The sequence below is a fragment of the Ambystoma mexicanum genome, chromosome 4p (genome assembly GCF_040938575.1).
Source record: "Ambystoma mexicanum isolate Mex_15411 chromosome 4p, UKY_AmexF1_1, whole genome shotgun sequence".
Taxonomy (NCBI): domain Eukaryota; kingdom Metazoa; phylum Chordata; class Amphibia; order Caudata; family Ambystomatidae; genus Ambystoma; species Ambystoma mexicanum.
The window spans coordinates 814,525,392-814,542,357 of record NC_090927.1 but is presented as its reverse complement, the minus strand read 5'-3'; the positions used below and the strand labels follow the sequence as shown (position 1 = coordinate 814,542,357).

The 16,966-nt window shown below is 43.0% G+C and overlaps 1 protein-coding gene across 3 annotated transcripts in view; it reads left to right on the top strand.

Moving 5' to 3' along the window:
• RARS2 (arginyl-tRNA synthetase 2, mitochondrial) overlaps window positions 1–7,132 on the top strand; it is an 816,998-nt gene extending 809,866 nt beyond the window's left edge. For all 3 annotated transcript variants that reach the window (XM_069606382.1, XM_069606383.1, XM_069606384.1), the window contains one exon: window positions 6,927–7,132. In XM_069606382.1, coding sequence (XP_069462483.1) covers window positions 6,927–7,013 — 87 coding nt within the window. In that variant the 3' untranslated portion in view covers window positions 7,014–7,132. The remainder of the gene's footprint in view (window positions 1–6,926) is intronic.
• Window positions 7,133–16,966: the final 9,834 nt, after the last annotated feature.

Genomic DNA, 16,966 nt, shown 5'->3' with positions numbered 1-16,966 from the left:
ACTGGATAGCTATCTATCCAGATGAGGAATCTGTGGGAGAAGAAGAGTCCATAGAAAGAACATTACTGGTAAGTTATTTCTCCCTTTGGATGATAACTTGGAGAAAGTAGTGACACATTCTAAGGAATCTAGTGGTATTTTCTTAGTGGCAGCTTCTTTGAGGGCATTCCGGTTATTGTCTGCTAGCTGTGATGGATTGAGTCACCCAGTACAGGTGTATCTGATACTACTGTACTAAAGGTGCTTATTCAGCGCCAGACAGGGGGCGCACCTACCAACTGCAAGAGTAAAGAGGGGGTGCGGTGGGGGGACCTACACAGGAAATGGCATAGGTACGCAAAGCCCGAGACGCCCCATAAAAAGGGCTTCATTGCGAACGGTTGCGGTAACGATGTATTGGGTGTCCATGATTAGCATAAAAAGGGGGAAAGACAAAAATAGCGCCATCATAAGTACACGTAGTGTGAAACCGCTCGGGTGAGCTGGGCCTGAGAAACCTCAATCTGAAGCACGTGACCAGTATGATGGGGATCTGCGAAAGGGAACCTGGGCTCAAGCTGCTGATCACGAGAAGGCCAACATAGCCAGAACTGGGTGGTCAGCCAAACTAGCCGCCCTACAAGGCAGCAGGGAAGGGACTCTGTACCAGTGTGCCGGTCACATGACCGCCGATACCCATCATCAGGGGGCTGTAGGAAGGGAACACTGGATGGAGATGCGTTCCTGGGAGAACCAATCAGATGGTAAGTTCCTGAGCTCTGGGGAGGTGACCAGCCTTAACAGTATCTACCACAGAGCTTGGGAAGGTCATCATCCAACAGGTATTGTGTGAATGTCTCCTTTCCCACCAGCTGCAGGGTGTCTCGTGTCCCCTTCTCAATGGTGCTGACCAATGGCAGTGTATTAAAGTTCTGGCAGTCAGCACAAATGTTACTTCATTAATAACAAGTTGTTCCGGGGTGGGTTGTGAATAAATGTGGTACCGCAAGGGGAGGAAATGTGATAAGAAACTGTTGAACTGTTCGCTTCAATTACTCTTCGCTAATCAGTGTATAACTTCGAGGAGGTGACATCAACAAACCAGTGAAATCCCTGGGAAACATTGAAAAAGTGAATGCTCTAAATTGCATGTGTGTCGATGGATTTCCGACAATTTTACTTACTGTTAGTACCCGGCGAGGGCGCAATCAGAATGCAAGAGCCATTATGATTGGCCCTCGCCGAGTCATTACCAGGCAAGGGATCCCTCTGTCTGGATTCCACGGCCTTTGTCCCGGCGGGGGGCGTGGCAACCCCTCAGCCAATGAGGGGGCTCGAAGCGGGGCCATCCCCGCTCCGAGCCTCCCCACGGCTGAGGGACTCGGGTAAATCTTTTATTTTTTTGTATTCCCTTTCCTCCTTCCCACCCCCCCACTAACCTTCTTGTGCCTGTGTCCCCGGCGGGGGACGAGGGAAGCCTCCAGCCGTGTGGAGACGCGGAGCGGGGCCATCCCCGCTCTGCGCCTCCACACGGCTGGAGGCTTCCCTCGTCCCTCGCCGGGGACGCAGGTAACTTTTTTTTTTTTTCTCTCTACCCAGCCCCCTCTCCCACTCCCGCCCTCCCAACCCCACTTACCTTCTTTTTGAACCTTTTTCGGGAGCCGACACGCCCAGCGCGACCGCTCCCGATGGCCGCCATGGAAAAGGAAAACTGACTCCTTTTTCCCTTTCCATGGAGGCCATGTTTTTGGTTGTTTCTTTTATTTTTTATTTTTTTTCTGTAAATACTGCAGCGTTTCCGGACAGAAAAAAATGCTTTTATTGCCCTGGTCAAGCAGATATTGCGGGCCGGGGCACTAATATCAATATCACCCTCGCGGCGGGGGCATTACCGACTCAGGTAATGCCCCGGGGCATCGCTCGGGCCTATAACTATGGGCCCCGGGGCATTACCTGAGTCGGTAATGCCCCTGCCGCGAGGGTCATATTGCTTAAGTATTACACTACTGTTCGTATTGCATTCAGATGTCAGCCTTTTCGATCAGAGCCTATCCACTGTTCTGTTTGATTTGTGCTTACTCTGCTGTAATAAACAGTGTTGCCTCTTGCCCAGTGTGTGCTCCACTTTTTGAGTACATTTTCTTTTTTTAATGATCTAATTTGTGGACCCCTAACTAGACTACCACGCATATTCAACAAGAAGCCAAAATACTGTATCTTTACACGAATACAGACCGTTCTGTCAACAAGAGGATTTTGGTCGCAGGTGGCTTTGCTTCCTTTCAGCCAACATTAAAAAGCAAGGTTTCCTATTGCTATAAAACATGCATTGCCATTGAAGCAAGGGTTTCTATTTACAAAATCCTGCCAAATGTAACCAAAATTTAAATAAAAGATAATTTGTGGGAATGCACCGAGAGAAAGCCGTCATAGAGCCCATTGTCTCGTGCATGGTGAACTACTGGAATTTAGAAATGCTGCTGTCATTAAATGTTAAATGGGCATTCATGCACATATTCCTTAGTAGTTACAATTTTGAAATATGAAGACATTTTAAGTGTTCAGCAGTCAAATTAGGATAATATTCTGACCAGTGGATTCAGTACTATGATTAATAACGGGACCTGGTTCTTGAACTCACTATCATGCAGTTCAGTCCATTGCTCTAGCCATTAAGCTATGCTGTGTCACTCCCAGCTCTGGGGGACCAGGGAAGCCGGCTGCCTCCCTGAGCTAGTGTATGCTGGGGCTTAGGGTGGTATGAAGAGGATCCCCAGGTCACCTACACTTAATCCCTTTCCTAAGGACCGTTGTATGAGACGATTTGGGGACATTCCGCCAATAAGGGGACTAGCTCTCACACTTGGGAACTGGCACAATGTGGAATCAGTATGGCAATGCAGTTCCTATTCCAGAAGAGCAGTACTCCATGTATTCCTAGAGCAGAGGAATGTGTGAATACTGTTCTTTCTAGAGAACTGAACTCAGCGTTCAACAGAAGCCCTGCAGTTTAGGAATTACATTCCTTCACCACTGGTATTGAAAACCCACTCAAATCTCAGAGGCACATCACGTTTTCTTATGGCACTCACTCCACGAGTCAGCTCACAACTCCCAGGCATGACACCCTTGCCTATAAGCATTGCGCGATGTGTTCCCTCCAGATGCAGAGACAATTTAGTTTTCCATGCACAGCAAGCCCACAGAGCTCATGCACAGAAACTGCACCAAATTCAAAACAAAATAATTGTGCTCACCACTGGTTGACACTTGTAGAACACAGGCAAAGACCCCAGGTACCTGGCAGACCAACGGAACATTCCAGACAACCTGGGGGTGGTAACACCCCTATCATTAGTGAAAGAAAAATCTGAGATGGAGGTACAAGCTTTGAAAGGGTTGAGGTGGTCTCAGAATTTCAAAACAAATGCAGATGAATCAAATAATAAAGCCAATCAAAGTCCCCCACTTATTCACCTGCACAAGTGCAGACCCTCTCAAGAAGCCCACACCTAGGTCAGTCCAGGGTCTCAGTGAGGCAGTTTTGGTTTTTGGCGTAGAAGTAAGCAGCAGAAATGGGAAGCAGGTTGGAGAGCAAGAATGGAGTTTAAAGGAAGAATAGAGCGAGGAGAAGGTTGGAGACAAGGGGCAGAGATAAGACGGGAGGAAGTTGGAGACGTCGGGACTAGCTGTGGGCGAAATGACTCAATTTTGTTCCACCTGAAATTGGCAGATTTCAGGCAAAATTCACCGGATTCGCCATATTGCCTGCAGGATTGGCAGTTTGATGCCATTTCCCCGCCCAAATTTTTGTTTTCGGAAACAAAATTTGTCGTGCTTTGACCCCCCATACCGCACCACTGTGTTTCTCCGAAATGTCAGGTTGTTTTGGTGTTTCGGACCATAAAAAAGGAAATTTCTGCACAAAAAGAATAAACAGTGTGTTGGAAAAGGTAGAAAACGTAGCAGCGGGCGTAACTGAATTGTTGCCGAATTTCACCATTTACGTTTCACCAGCAGTAATTTTGCCCACCCCTAGTCAGGAGGTGGTTGGTTGGAACTATCAATATCAGTTGGCTTTTCAGATTAGAGTTTCTGCTTAAAAAAGAAAATAGCCTTGATATCATCTTTGTCCATCATCTTTTATTTTTTACTCCTGTCCCTTCACATATAAGAGGTAATTGTTTGCATATGAGATTACCCAATTATGTGCACCATCATTATAATGATAGCTCTTTTATACCCTGGTCTGATAATGCCTCACTGCTCTTTATTTATCCGTTATACTCCTTTTCAGACCCCCTTTATTTGGGCCCTTTTATGATGGCTCATTGGGATAACGGTGAATTGCTTTCTCCTCTATTAAATAATCTCTTTTTAGAACTTTGCATCTGCTTTGGATCCTCCATGCCATTTATGGTTTTCTTTCCTGCCTAACCTTTAGCCATGATTGATGCAACTAATACAGTTGCTTTTCGAAAGGCTTCTAGATTTAATTTGAAAGGCAAAAGATCTCCATAGTTTAATCAAGAGCTCTTGGACCTCTTGGACTTGAAGTGAAAGTGTTGATGCCTCAAAGCCAAATGGTGGAAATCTGAAGAAATGGCAGATGTGCCTCCAATGAAGCAGGACCTTACCTCCTTTAAACGGGCATTTTATGTCAAAAAAAGAATGTCTTCAATCTCCATGATAAAAAAAAAATTAATATTGCCATAAATAGTCCAAACATGTTTTTTCGGGTAAACCAGCATTCTTTGACGCCCACATGTGTGAAAGGAAATGTACTTATCTCATTAGAGACTTGTGAGGCATTGAATCTCTTCTTTTTTATTAGTATCAAATATATTTAGAAAGACAATAATAATAGTGCCTGTCTGCTCATGCCACCTTGTTCAGACAGTCTTTTCACAGGAATATCCTCTGTTTCTGTTTGCAAATACCTCCTCTGAGGAGTTGAACGATTTGCATTGTACTGGTTCCCTTAATGGCTTCCTAAAAAAGAGCAGATGGTTGAGTTGCATCCGTTTCAATCCTCTGCTATGTTGGTGACCAGTGGGGTGGGGGGGGGGGGGTGGGGGGTGATGGGGAGTTGGCGGGTGGGCGTCACAGGGTACATTACTATCGCCGTCCCTGTCTAATCTTTATTTGATCCCTTTGCTAAAATTGCGTCACTCCCATGGGTTTCATTACCACTCGTACGCAGATGATACTCTGACCCTGCTGCAAATGGGCAGGCCTCCGGAGGTTTTCATGGGCCTAGTCTCTGGTTTTGAAAGGGTAAAGGGTTGAATGCAGGACAGTGGGCTGAAGCTTAACTCGGCAAAGACTGAAGATATTTTGTATGTACTAAATCACTTACTGAACAGTCCCGCAGCACTCCCCTCTCCACCTATTTTTTTGGGCCACTTTCTTTAGTAAAGTTAAAACCTGGTGGACATTTCGGAGGCTAATCTGTTTCTCAGTTGTGAAATCTTCCTTGTTAACTCTTTGCCCACTAAAACACATTTTTCCATTCATTCCCAGTAACACCCATCTGATTATGGTGAAGGCATTCATCAACTCTAGGTTAGACGGTGCTGGCTGCCAGTTCATAGGCAGATTGAGCTTGGTTGTTGTCTGGTCTACAAATGGCTTCATGGTCTTGCTCCAGCTTATCTGACTAGTAAGATGTCTCCTTATGTTTCTCATAGGACCATACATTCTGCTGCGTCTCTTCTCCTGGTGATTGTTCTGGCTGAATGCAAAACTGGAAGAGATAGAAGTCTCTGTTCAGGGCCCTCGGTTCTGCCTTGCTCTTTTACTTCTGGTTTGTTCTCGTAATTGTTTCTCCCATTTCAGGAGGGAAGCGTAGACCCAACCTTTCAACTAAGCCCGACTCTATCGCCCTTTTATTTTACCTACCTGTTTTACTTAGCAAGTTTTAAATTATGAAATCAAACAACCTGATGTTTGTTTTAAGTGTTTTTGGGGGGTGGGCGGGTGCTTTCACTTTCGGTAGTTTCTTACAAGCCTAAAGTGATAGACCTGAAGTGCATGATGAGTGGCCAAGAGAGTGAAAGAAAGCAGAAGAGGAAGAAGCTGCAGAGAAACCTTTGGTGCATATCTCAGAGTGTGCACCTGCTGTTTCAACTGTAAGAGAACAGATGACGAAAGGAGATCAGTGACGTGGGGGGAGGTGTGAGCTGCATGGCCAGTGGCATCTCCAAGCTGGTGAGAGACTGGGATAGTAAAAGATGGAGGAGGCATAGGGGAGCGGGCGACCTGAGAGCATTCACTGTCTAACAATGTCAAGCAGTGTAGGTAGTTGTGGGGGTGATGGTGGGTCCAAAATCTCAAAACTTAACAGCGTATAAGGGAAAAGCATGACAGGGGCATCGACCCACTGAGGCTTTGAGGATGGTGACAAGTCCAGGAGTCAGTGGAGCAGGGAACACACGGTTCTGCTGTCTAATTCAACCTGCATTCCCTGCATCCCGCTTATCTCCATAGCATTCTAATGGAAATGGGTGCATCAGTGTGTGCTTGGCAGTGGGTGCATCAGTGTGTGTATGGCAATGGGTGCATCAGTGTGTGTTCTCCCTGCTACTCTTATGATGGCCCATTTCCTATAACTAAGAAAGAATAGTAAACTGGTGCATTTGAGGATGCTGCAAACTTATTCAACTAAAGACTAATTCCTTGCACATTTTTGAAAACCTAAGAAATACAGTTATTCCGGTATGTTAATTGCATTTGACATCTTTAACTTAATTTGCGATGACTGACCTGTAATGCCTTAATGCTATAAGTGTTGTTTTTCTTGTTTTTTTTATGTTAATCATGGTTATGGCTTAAGCCAAATAAAGTAAACTGCAATTGATTACATTTGATGTGGTGGTTGAGAATGGAATAACAAGTTTGACAACATTGAAATTATTGTAAAAGTGCTTGTTTAATGTTTTTTTCAGGCAAGACTGCATCTTTTCAGGACAGCGTGTTCAGTTCTAGGCAACGGAATGAGGCTTCTTGGAATTACACCCGTTTCTAAAATGTAGCATTGTTACAAGACCATGAATGGGCCGACGTTTCACTCCCTTTTTAATCAAGAAAAAGGAAAGGTGCTTTGAATGGTAATAAAGAATGTCATTTTCACAATAAAACTTTGAAAACACTGTCCACGTTTTTGTCTGGTTCTCTTGAAGCCGGTATTTGTAAGCAATGGATTGCAAAATAGCAACGCTTTATACAGTAACAATGGCCTTATTTTTTGGGGAGGTGGCGCTTAAAGTTGATTTTTATCATGTCTCTCTTAAGGGAAGAGAAGAGAGGTAAAAATAAGGTTCCCATGTTCGTGATCCACAAACCCATTGTCATATCGGCTGCTTGAAATGTATGTGTACATTCAGTAAATGTGTGTAGTTAAATATGGGGCATGTGTATTGTTATGTTAGTGGAATTTATACAGTGCACTGCTGCCATTTGCATTTTTTGAAGGTCCTCGGGCGGATATGAAAATAAGTGAGGAGTTGGATTTGTGGGAGGAGGGGAAAAGCACAGGCATGCTTTTGCTGTGGGGCTTGTAGTTTCAGTTCGGATCAACTGGTCACTGTGTATGGGTTTGATTTTAGGTGGTGTGGGTTGACGGCAGGCGCTTAAGTCCATATGGGTGACCTTATGTGCTCATGGTGTAAGGATGCATTGGCTGTGTTGAGATTATGCGAGTTATCGTAGGAGTGGTGGAGGTTTGCGGTTTTGTGTCGGTGTGGTGGGTGCTTATAGATGTCCTGTGTCGTAGCATAGTTGATATGGCATGTAGTATGTTTGCAGGAATATTGAGGGTTTTAGTATGGATTAGTGAGGGAAAGTCAGTGTGATCTTAATGGCATAGGGTGCAATTGTGCAGGTAGCTAGTTTGGGTGACTGAAACCCAGCGTGCAGTTCTCAGCCATGTTTGGTCTATCTTTGACAGTGGTTTATGGCTTGCGAGTTAGCGCAGCATTTAAACAGCCATGTTTTTTCTACTTTCCTGAAGGTCGGGTGTTCCTCTGTTGTGAATATTGCCTTGGCAGGGATTTCCAGTTTTTCTTTAAGCTGTTTGAAAATGCAGATACCTCATATTTCATTTTTGAACAATGTGTGTGTTGAAGGCGTATGCCATTGCTAGACCTCGTGGTTCTGTTTGGTATGTAGAGGAAGTTTTTTTCTTGCAAGAATTTTGGTCTTTGGCTGTGGACAATACAGAGTGTTTTGAAATCAATCATTTTCTCGACTAGTAACCAGCATAGTGTTCTTAGTGCTGGCGTGATATGTTCTCTTTTGTTGGTTCGGAGAATGAGTCTTGCTGCTGTGTTATTGATTTGTTTTAGTATTTTAGTGAGGTAGTCACTGCCTATACCTGACATACAGAGAATGCAAAAATTGTGTGGCCACTGAGCGTGGGCAGAAACCAGCATGTGTGAACTGTTGTTGTCCCAGTTACATTGTATTACTAAAAACCGGGATAGAAATGTATTTTATTTTTTTATTGTGGTTGGTTTCTTAACAAAACTTTCACAAATTAATAATTAAAGAGAGAAAACAGAAAACCATAGAACATGACATGCTGATATATATATTATCAATGATTCACAGTAGATAATAAAAAAGCAGCATGGAATTCAAAAAGTCATGAATTATATAAAAAGACAATATAAATGCAAGTTTAATAGAAATATAAAAGGATAAACTAGCATTATATTGCATTTTAAATGACAGGTCCCTTAAGAGGAATTGGCTCTCAGCACCCACATGACTTCTGTGAGCCTCTAATGTATTGTTGGCTGCACCCAGTAGAACTGTCTGCTAAGTGGCCGGTGCAAGGTCATCTTTGCGACTACCAAGACCTAAACATTTCTTAGAATCACAAAAGTGAAAAATGTGCATTCTCTGCATTTTTCACTTGCATGATGATTCCATGCGAATCAGCCCCCACGCATTTCATTTCTTCATTATGTGGGGTTCCAACCATGATGCTTAGTTTTTCATGTGCCGATTTATTTATTTCTTCAGTTTTAAACAAAAACTCAGATGAATATTTTTGTTGCATTGGATTGATTGAGAAGAAAGGTGATTGCTTCCATCAGAAATGCTTCAAATAATCAAAACAGTGAGCAGAGCAATCCCTTTGGATGGTGCGTTGCTGTATTTATTTATTTTTTTAATTGTATTTGGTTAGTTCAAACCTTTACAAAAGTGTAATTCACATAGTTTAACAGAGAAAAAAAGAAAATACTAAAAGAAGATTAAAATGGGATAGAACAGGATTACCAAACAGAAAACCAAAATAATTTTAAAAAAGAATAATCTATTTAAGTCCAATGCAGCAACAAAAGTTTGCCTTCAGGGTGAGGAAATTGAATCAATTCAGTGTGCACATATCAATGAATAATACCATACATATAACATCGTATAAAAAGAAGAATCAACAATTACATTCACTTCACATGTTATACAGCAAATTGTAATTTATAAACAAAGCATCCACATACAATTCAGATTAAATACATTCTGAATAAATCCAAATTTTGTGGATCGTGTCAAAATAAGTGAAAAATAAAATACATCCCCTGCCAAGTATCATCAGTTTGGCAGATCTACAAATTCAATGATTTGATAAAACCAGCCAGGGCCAACCCTTCCCGAATATTAGTTTTCAAGGCAGCGTTTCCATATCATATCTTGATCATAAAGGAATGGATTAATTGCTAGTGGCCACAGATACTGGGTTCTTAAGCTCTGTAGTGGAAGGCATTCAAGCACCAGAGGCCTTAAGGGTTCCAATTTAACCATACAGAATTTACACATAGCTAACTCTGCCGTAATAAGCGATCTCCTATTCTGGATTTCCCTAGTTGGTAACAATTTCCACCTCACCCTTAATAGGATGCCCCTGTAATAATGATTAGGGGATTGTAACAGATTCCTTGTCAGGGTTCCTCTTTGCCTGTGTTCATGTGTCAGGTGGCTCATAGATGGATAAGAGTGAAATGTATCGGTATTGTGGAACCAGTCGTAATAAAATAAGGCTCGCTTAGCCTTAGTAGGGTACGAGATCAGTGTTTCCACAGACATACCAATCTCATTTAGGGTACATTCAGACCGAGCTCGAAAGGCCATTAATACAGATGAATGATCTAAATTTCTGCTCATTAGTTGATATGTTGTCGGGAATGGGCGCAATAATTTTTGAGTAGAGAACAAGGGAAGCGCATTGTACATTTGCCCACAATGACAGTCAAAAATCTATAAGTCATCTGCATGTATTAGGCATACAATTTTTTCCCTACCGATCTTTGGGGCAACCAGTCCCTCTTTAGCCAGCGATAGAATTACATCGGAGAAGTATTGATTAAATAGCCACAGGGCCAGAACACACCCTGGACTCATCCCCGGTAGGATCGTACTCTCCTACAGATGCCCCCCTTTTGATTTAATCGGACCTGTGTGCCACAGTTTTCGTGCACACCGCTAATGAGTCTTAGCAGCCAGGTAACCCCCATTTAGCAAGTTTGGACCATAATTTGCCATGATCGATGCAGTCGAATGCGTCATTTAGATCGATCAAGGCCATATAAGTACAGCCCTTAATTTGGAGCCAAGCCTCTTCCTGCATACACTTGTGCCAAGCCGTTAATACTTGTAGAGTGTCCCTTCCTAAAGCCTGTCTGAAATTGGGCCAACAGATAAGTGGTAGCCCAAACCTCCAAATGTGAGAGCAGGAATGCCCAGAAGATTTTGCAGTCGGCATCGATAAGGGAGATTGGTCGGTAGTTACTGGGATCAGTCCTGCCCCCACACTTGAAGATGGGGACCACATGTCCCGTATTCCAGGAGCTCAGGGTGATCCCCATAGAAATTATGTCTACGTACTCCATGTACATTAGGTTTGTCCACAAATTACGGTCTCATTTAAAGGTGTTGTTTGTGAGACCGACCGGTAGGGCCTGAAGCACGAGATGACTTGCATCTAGAAATTAAGCCATAGATAGTGGATAGATCCAACTGAGGATCCCACATGGCATTTCCTGTTGTTTCATTTATTGTCGGGCTATTGGTCAGTGGGTGTCCAAATCTGTCATAGAATTGCACCCACTCTTGTTCAGAAATTGAATTAAGGTGGGATACAACATAATTAGGGTTGCCCGTTGACCAAATACCAGAACGAGCTGATGTCAGATTTAATCAGATCCCTAGCATCAATTCTGCATCTCGTTGTAGAGCAAGATGTTTCAGAGATTTGCAGAAATTCCTATAGAACTGTCTGACCTTTCTAGTCAACTCATTACATACAGCCTGTTCAGAGTTGGAACATTGAATCATTCGAATTTCCCTTCTCATAGCTCTTCCATACTAAAGCCATGGGAATGCCTAGATGCTTTTTTGCACTTACTACCTGATTCTGCCCCAGTACCAGATACCAAGACCCTGACGAGAGTCTGGAGGTCATTAGTGTTGAAACAGTTTATCTTCCACTCATAGGTGGATAGGTCAAGATTGTTCCTTACCCTTCAGTTCAACAGATGAATATTACGATCTGTCCATTTAATAGCATTCCCGGCCACATTAATAATTACCCGCGGTTGAGTCAGACATTCCCTGATACAGACCAGCAGATCAAAGGAAGCCATCAGGATAGAATGATCACTCCAATAATTTTTCAACACCTCAAATGACTGGCAGAGGTTCATAAAATAAGGATCAACAAAAATAAAGTCAATCAGAGAGGAACTTATCCCTCTATGCCACGTATGCCACTCTAATGAGGCGAGTTGTTTGGTCTTCCTTCCCACAAGAGTGGTTGCTGAGTGGGCTGTCTTGCTGTCTCCCACGCTGTTCCTGTCTCCTGTGTCCAGTGTGAAGATCGATTTTAGATTGGACTTTGTTTGCTTCTGTGGAACTGGACCTGTGTTCATTGTGTAAACCAGTCCATGTCATTGACGCTTTTTGGGTCATTTCTCGACTTCCTGCCGGCCCCTTTCCCAGCAACCTCTTCATAACCACCAACACCGCGCGCGTTTAGCGCGCGCGTTTAGCAAGAGTGGTTGCTGAGTGGGCTGTCTTGCTGTCTCCCACGCTGTTCCTGTGTCCTGTGTGAAGATCGATTTTGGATTGGACTTTGTTTGCTTCTGTGGAACTGGAACTTTGGTACAAATTATTTCTAAAAGGGTCTACTAAGGAACTGATTGACTTTATTCAGCGAATAGCGGCTCATTTTCCTTAATTTCTCTGTTTTTCCATAGTTCATTGAGTAACCAGTCCATGTCATTGACGCTTTTTGGGTCATTTCTCGACTTCCTGCTAGCCCCTTTCCCAGCAACCTCTCCATAACCACCAACGCCGTGCATTTAGCAAGAGTGGTTGCTGAGTGGGCTGTCTTGCTGTCTCGCGTGCAAGCGGGCTGCGGCTATATTTTGGTATTGCCAAATCAGGTGGCTGGTGATTTAAAATGACTACGACGGTTAGTAAAAAATTTAAATTAACCTCAGGCATGCCTGCAATTAATCCTGGCCAACTATTTAATTTAGAGATGGCGGCGATCAAAATTGGTCATAAGCTTAGCCGCAAAAAGCAAAATTTACAGCGCTCAATGTCACTTTCATCTGACATTCGTCTGTATTATACCCAAGATATGATGTGCAGTAAAGAGAGCTGGTTTAATTGTGGAACGTGTTTGTTATCTGTGCCTCCGACACTAACGGCCCCAAATCAACCAGTGTGTTCAGAGACTGGGCAAGTGCCGATAGAGAACGTGTCGGGAGAGGCTATGGTGAGTGGCAATATTACCCCTTTACTAGCTTCTGGTACAATTGCAGAGCCTTCTGGGTCTGCAGTAGTGACAAATATGCATGAGTTCCCTAGTAAAGATATGGTCACTGATGAGCATGTGATTCCTAAACTTTCAGGCAAAGTCACTGATATGACCTTGGTGACAGCCTGTACCTATCATGGACTCCAGCCCGGTGGTGAGTCCATGCCCCATGCTGATATGGGCACGCAGCCTATGTTGGAGCCCATTTGCGTTTCAGTGGCAGCCCAGCGTCGTCTGCGTGCTGCCTATGAGGTACTTACTCTGACAGGAGAAATTGATGAGGATGCTATGGAGTTTCTGAATACATCGGGAGAGTCTGTCTCCCCCTCAGCTGATGTTATGTACATATGTTCTAACACAGAGGATTTAATCCAGTTACAGCAAGACAATATCATAGAGACCACAAATCAGATAGCTAACTCTGGGGGAGGTGGGACTCCAATCCAAAATTGTCATCAAACCCCTCCAGCGAATGAACAGATGATTAACTCTAATTGTATTGAAGAATCACCCGCTTTCATTGCTCTGACACCTCGAAGAACAAGGTTTGAGGAACCCCATCGGGAGTCCGATTTTTTTTATTAATAAGAATTGCTCCAAACGGTTTTCCTTTCCGGAAGCCCCGGCGCTTAATAATACTCTTGGCGCCATGAATACTGCTTTACTAGCATTAGCAAAACTTTATGAAGTTCTAGATTGTAAGCTTAATCATCAATCTACCTTATTAGAACAATGTTGCAGTGGCCTAGCGGTGTTAACACAATTACCGCAGGTTGAGAAAGTGAGCATGCAGCCTAATGTAGAGACTGTCCAAAACTTTCGGCCTGAATTGCAAAATCTAATGCATGATGATTGTATACAAGTTGGTGCCTTGAATGAACTAGGAGGCAATGAAAGAATATGTGATGTAGATCTTAATGGTCGTATCCAGCAGACATTGAAAACGACAGAGGAACTTGCCCCATCTGAAACTAACCTTATAGGTAGTGAACAAACTAATTCCAATCAAAGTAACGATTATAAAGCTACTCATGAGCCTGATGGCCAGAGCAAGGAGAGGGGGTCTTAAGTCACCACCGTACCGTCAGGCCATATGTTCTTTTCGTCTAAACCTGTTAAGGTAAATGCAGTCAAGACGGTGGCGGTGGTAACTGATCCTGCGCCCCCTGCTCCCAGGAAATTGTTCACGAAGGGGCGAGGTGCCAGATCTGAGGTCTCGGGCCGCAAGTTTATCAAAACCCTGTCTAGACGTGATCAAATTGTTAAAGCTACGAAAGTTGATCTGGCAAAATCAGGCTCCAAACAAGCCACTCAAACCTTTATGCCTTATGGGCGCCTGGATGAATTCGTTTCTATTTCAGTTGGTATGGGTGCCCAAGACTCGGAACGATTTATCAAATTCCAAACAATGATAAATAATCCTGATTCTGGTGTAACTAAGAATGATGGTACAAGACCGTGCAATGAGGGACATGTAGACACACAGACTAGGTTGCGCATGGAACGAATGATGGGCATTTTTAGCCAAACGGCCCTAGCGGAACTTAGAGAGGAAAGTAGAACATCTATTAAGTCATATATGTCACACATACCCGGGGGTCCCTCCTGTCCCTTAAATAGTGTAGGTTCTATGATGATCCAGGGTTCTGATGTGGGAAAGGAGTCTACTATACTGGGAGACCTAAAAACAGTAATTTCCAGTGAAACTCACCTACAAACTGATGTGAATACCAAATCAGGTCTGATGCCCCCAATGCAAGCTGAATCTTTTGCCCAACCTTGGCTCACAGCTATGCCCCGACAATCAGTCAATTTATCGGGTGTTCCTTTGTCCCAACAATATGGCATCACTCAAGCATATGGTCAGTCGCTCTGTCCTGAAACTATTGCTCAGACCCAGGATATCCGAGATATCATAAAAACTACGATTGCAGCATATATTGGCGAAACCAGCCAATGCATCCAAGGGACTGGTGGGAATCCAATGCTGCATTATGCTGATGTGAGCCAGTTATTAAAGGGACCGGCCCAGTTGGGCAATCGAGCAGGGCCGGAAAATAATGTTTCATCAAGGCAGAAATTTTCGACAAATGCTCCAGTTGCTAATAGCAATTCTAAGGATGGTAATAAACAGCAAACTAAGCTTAGGTTCCATTGCGTAGTGATCAGATGTCGCAAAGATCCCTATCCTACATATGTGTTAAATCGGGCTAGTATCTTGAATATATGCAGTGAAATCCCAGCCTTGGCTGACATATCGTCAACAGATGTCTCATTGGTTGAATTTACAAACATAAATGATCCATCCGAGGCAAGAATTCATCTACAATCAGCAATTGTGATGAATATTTTGTGGCAATCTAAAACAGCCCTATATGAATTGGGCTTTCATTTATTCAAAGACCCACTCATAACAAATAATGTGATGGACAAAACGCAAATTAGGACATATCTGCCTACCAAGAACAGAGAATCGAATCAGATTGTAAACTTTGCTCCAAGGATGTTGACATCACATGAGTTCATTACAAGATCATAACATAATGCTGATATAGGTAGCCTACTCTCGTGGAATACGAGAGGGCACAAGCATTTATTTGACCTTGCAAGTGAAGATTTGGCGCTATATGACCTAATAGCCCTACAGGAAACCTGGTTCGTTGATTGCCCAATCTGGGCGTCCCACAATATTATAATAACACCGGCCATTCAAAATTATAGAGGACGACCCAGTGGTGGTCTTTTGTTGGCAATTAATAAAGCTGCAGGTTTTGTAAGTGAAAAACTAGCTTCTCCATCCTTGTATTTCCAGATTGTCAGACTACAGAGAAACAGTGAACTCATGGTTATTGTCAACATTTATTGGAGTAGAGGTAATATGACCTCTGTATCATTTTTTCTGTCATTAAATTCGATTCTCGATCGCCTGACCCTTGAAAGCAATATATGTCAAACTATCATAGTAGGAGATTTAAATCTCCATTTGATAACGCAAACTCTCCAAGAACATACTGTTGATGAATTAACTTGGTTAAATACGATGGAGGAGAGAGGTTTTGTGATGCTGAATGGTGCTTGTGGGGGATATTCCCGGTAAGATTACATGGAGTAGGGGGTCACAGCAAGCAATCCTTGATTATGTTTTTGTCCACAAGACTTTTCTAAATTGTGTACAATCCATGCAAGTGGTTGCAACTAAACGTAGTGATCATAATAAGCTCGGTATGTATTATTCAAGAACACCAGAAGTAAATCCATCAATGGTTGACACCTATGTACACTCTAATCTTGTAAACAATAGTGGTACCCGAGTGAGATGGAACATAAATCGATTAAATCAGTTTCATGAGGCACTTATTGGGTCAACAAACTGTTATGTGACGGTGATGCAATTGTTTAAGCAGGTAAGAATGCCGGACTTGAGTATTCGACATAAACATTGTCATCCCTTTGATCCATCAGTTCAGTGTAGAAAAGCTGAATTACGAAGAGATCTACGTAATCTTAAATTTGTACCAATAACCAATCGTTCTTTAATTTAAAAACAACTAAAAGCATCCTATAGAACATGGTTAAAGGGATAGAGAGCTGTATGTTATCAACAAAATGGGGAGGTTATGCTGTCTCAAATTATTAAGAAGTCCACTAGTGGCATATGGGCTTGCCTGAATGAGGCCATGCATAAAACACAGAATGCTGTACAAATAAATGCTATTCCTAATGAGATCTGGAAAACCTATTGTGGCAAGCTCTATTTATCGCCTTTTCCAAACTTGATCCCGAACACATTTTCCCAAGGCTGGTCTCATTACTTTACCATCTCTATTGAGGATATACAGATATGTATCAAAAACCTGAGTCGCTCAAGGGCAGTGGGCCCAGATGGGCTTCATAATGGTACTCTCAAAGATCATCCAAAAGAATGGGAAAGGATCCTCCATCAGATATTTAGTAAAAGTCTCTTTACTGGGGTTATTCCCAAATCATGGAAGAAGTCCATCATCCTACCCATATTTAAGAAAGGAAATCGTGATGATCCAGCTGCATACAGCCCTATAGCGCTCCTGGACTGCCCGGGAATTTTGTTTGCACGATTAGTCTTGAATAGATTTAACATTTGGCTGGATGCAAATAAGTATCGAGACATGTTTCAAACAGGGT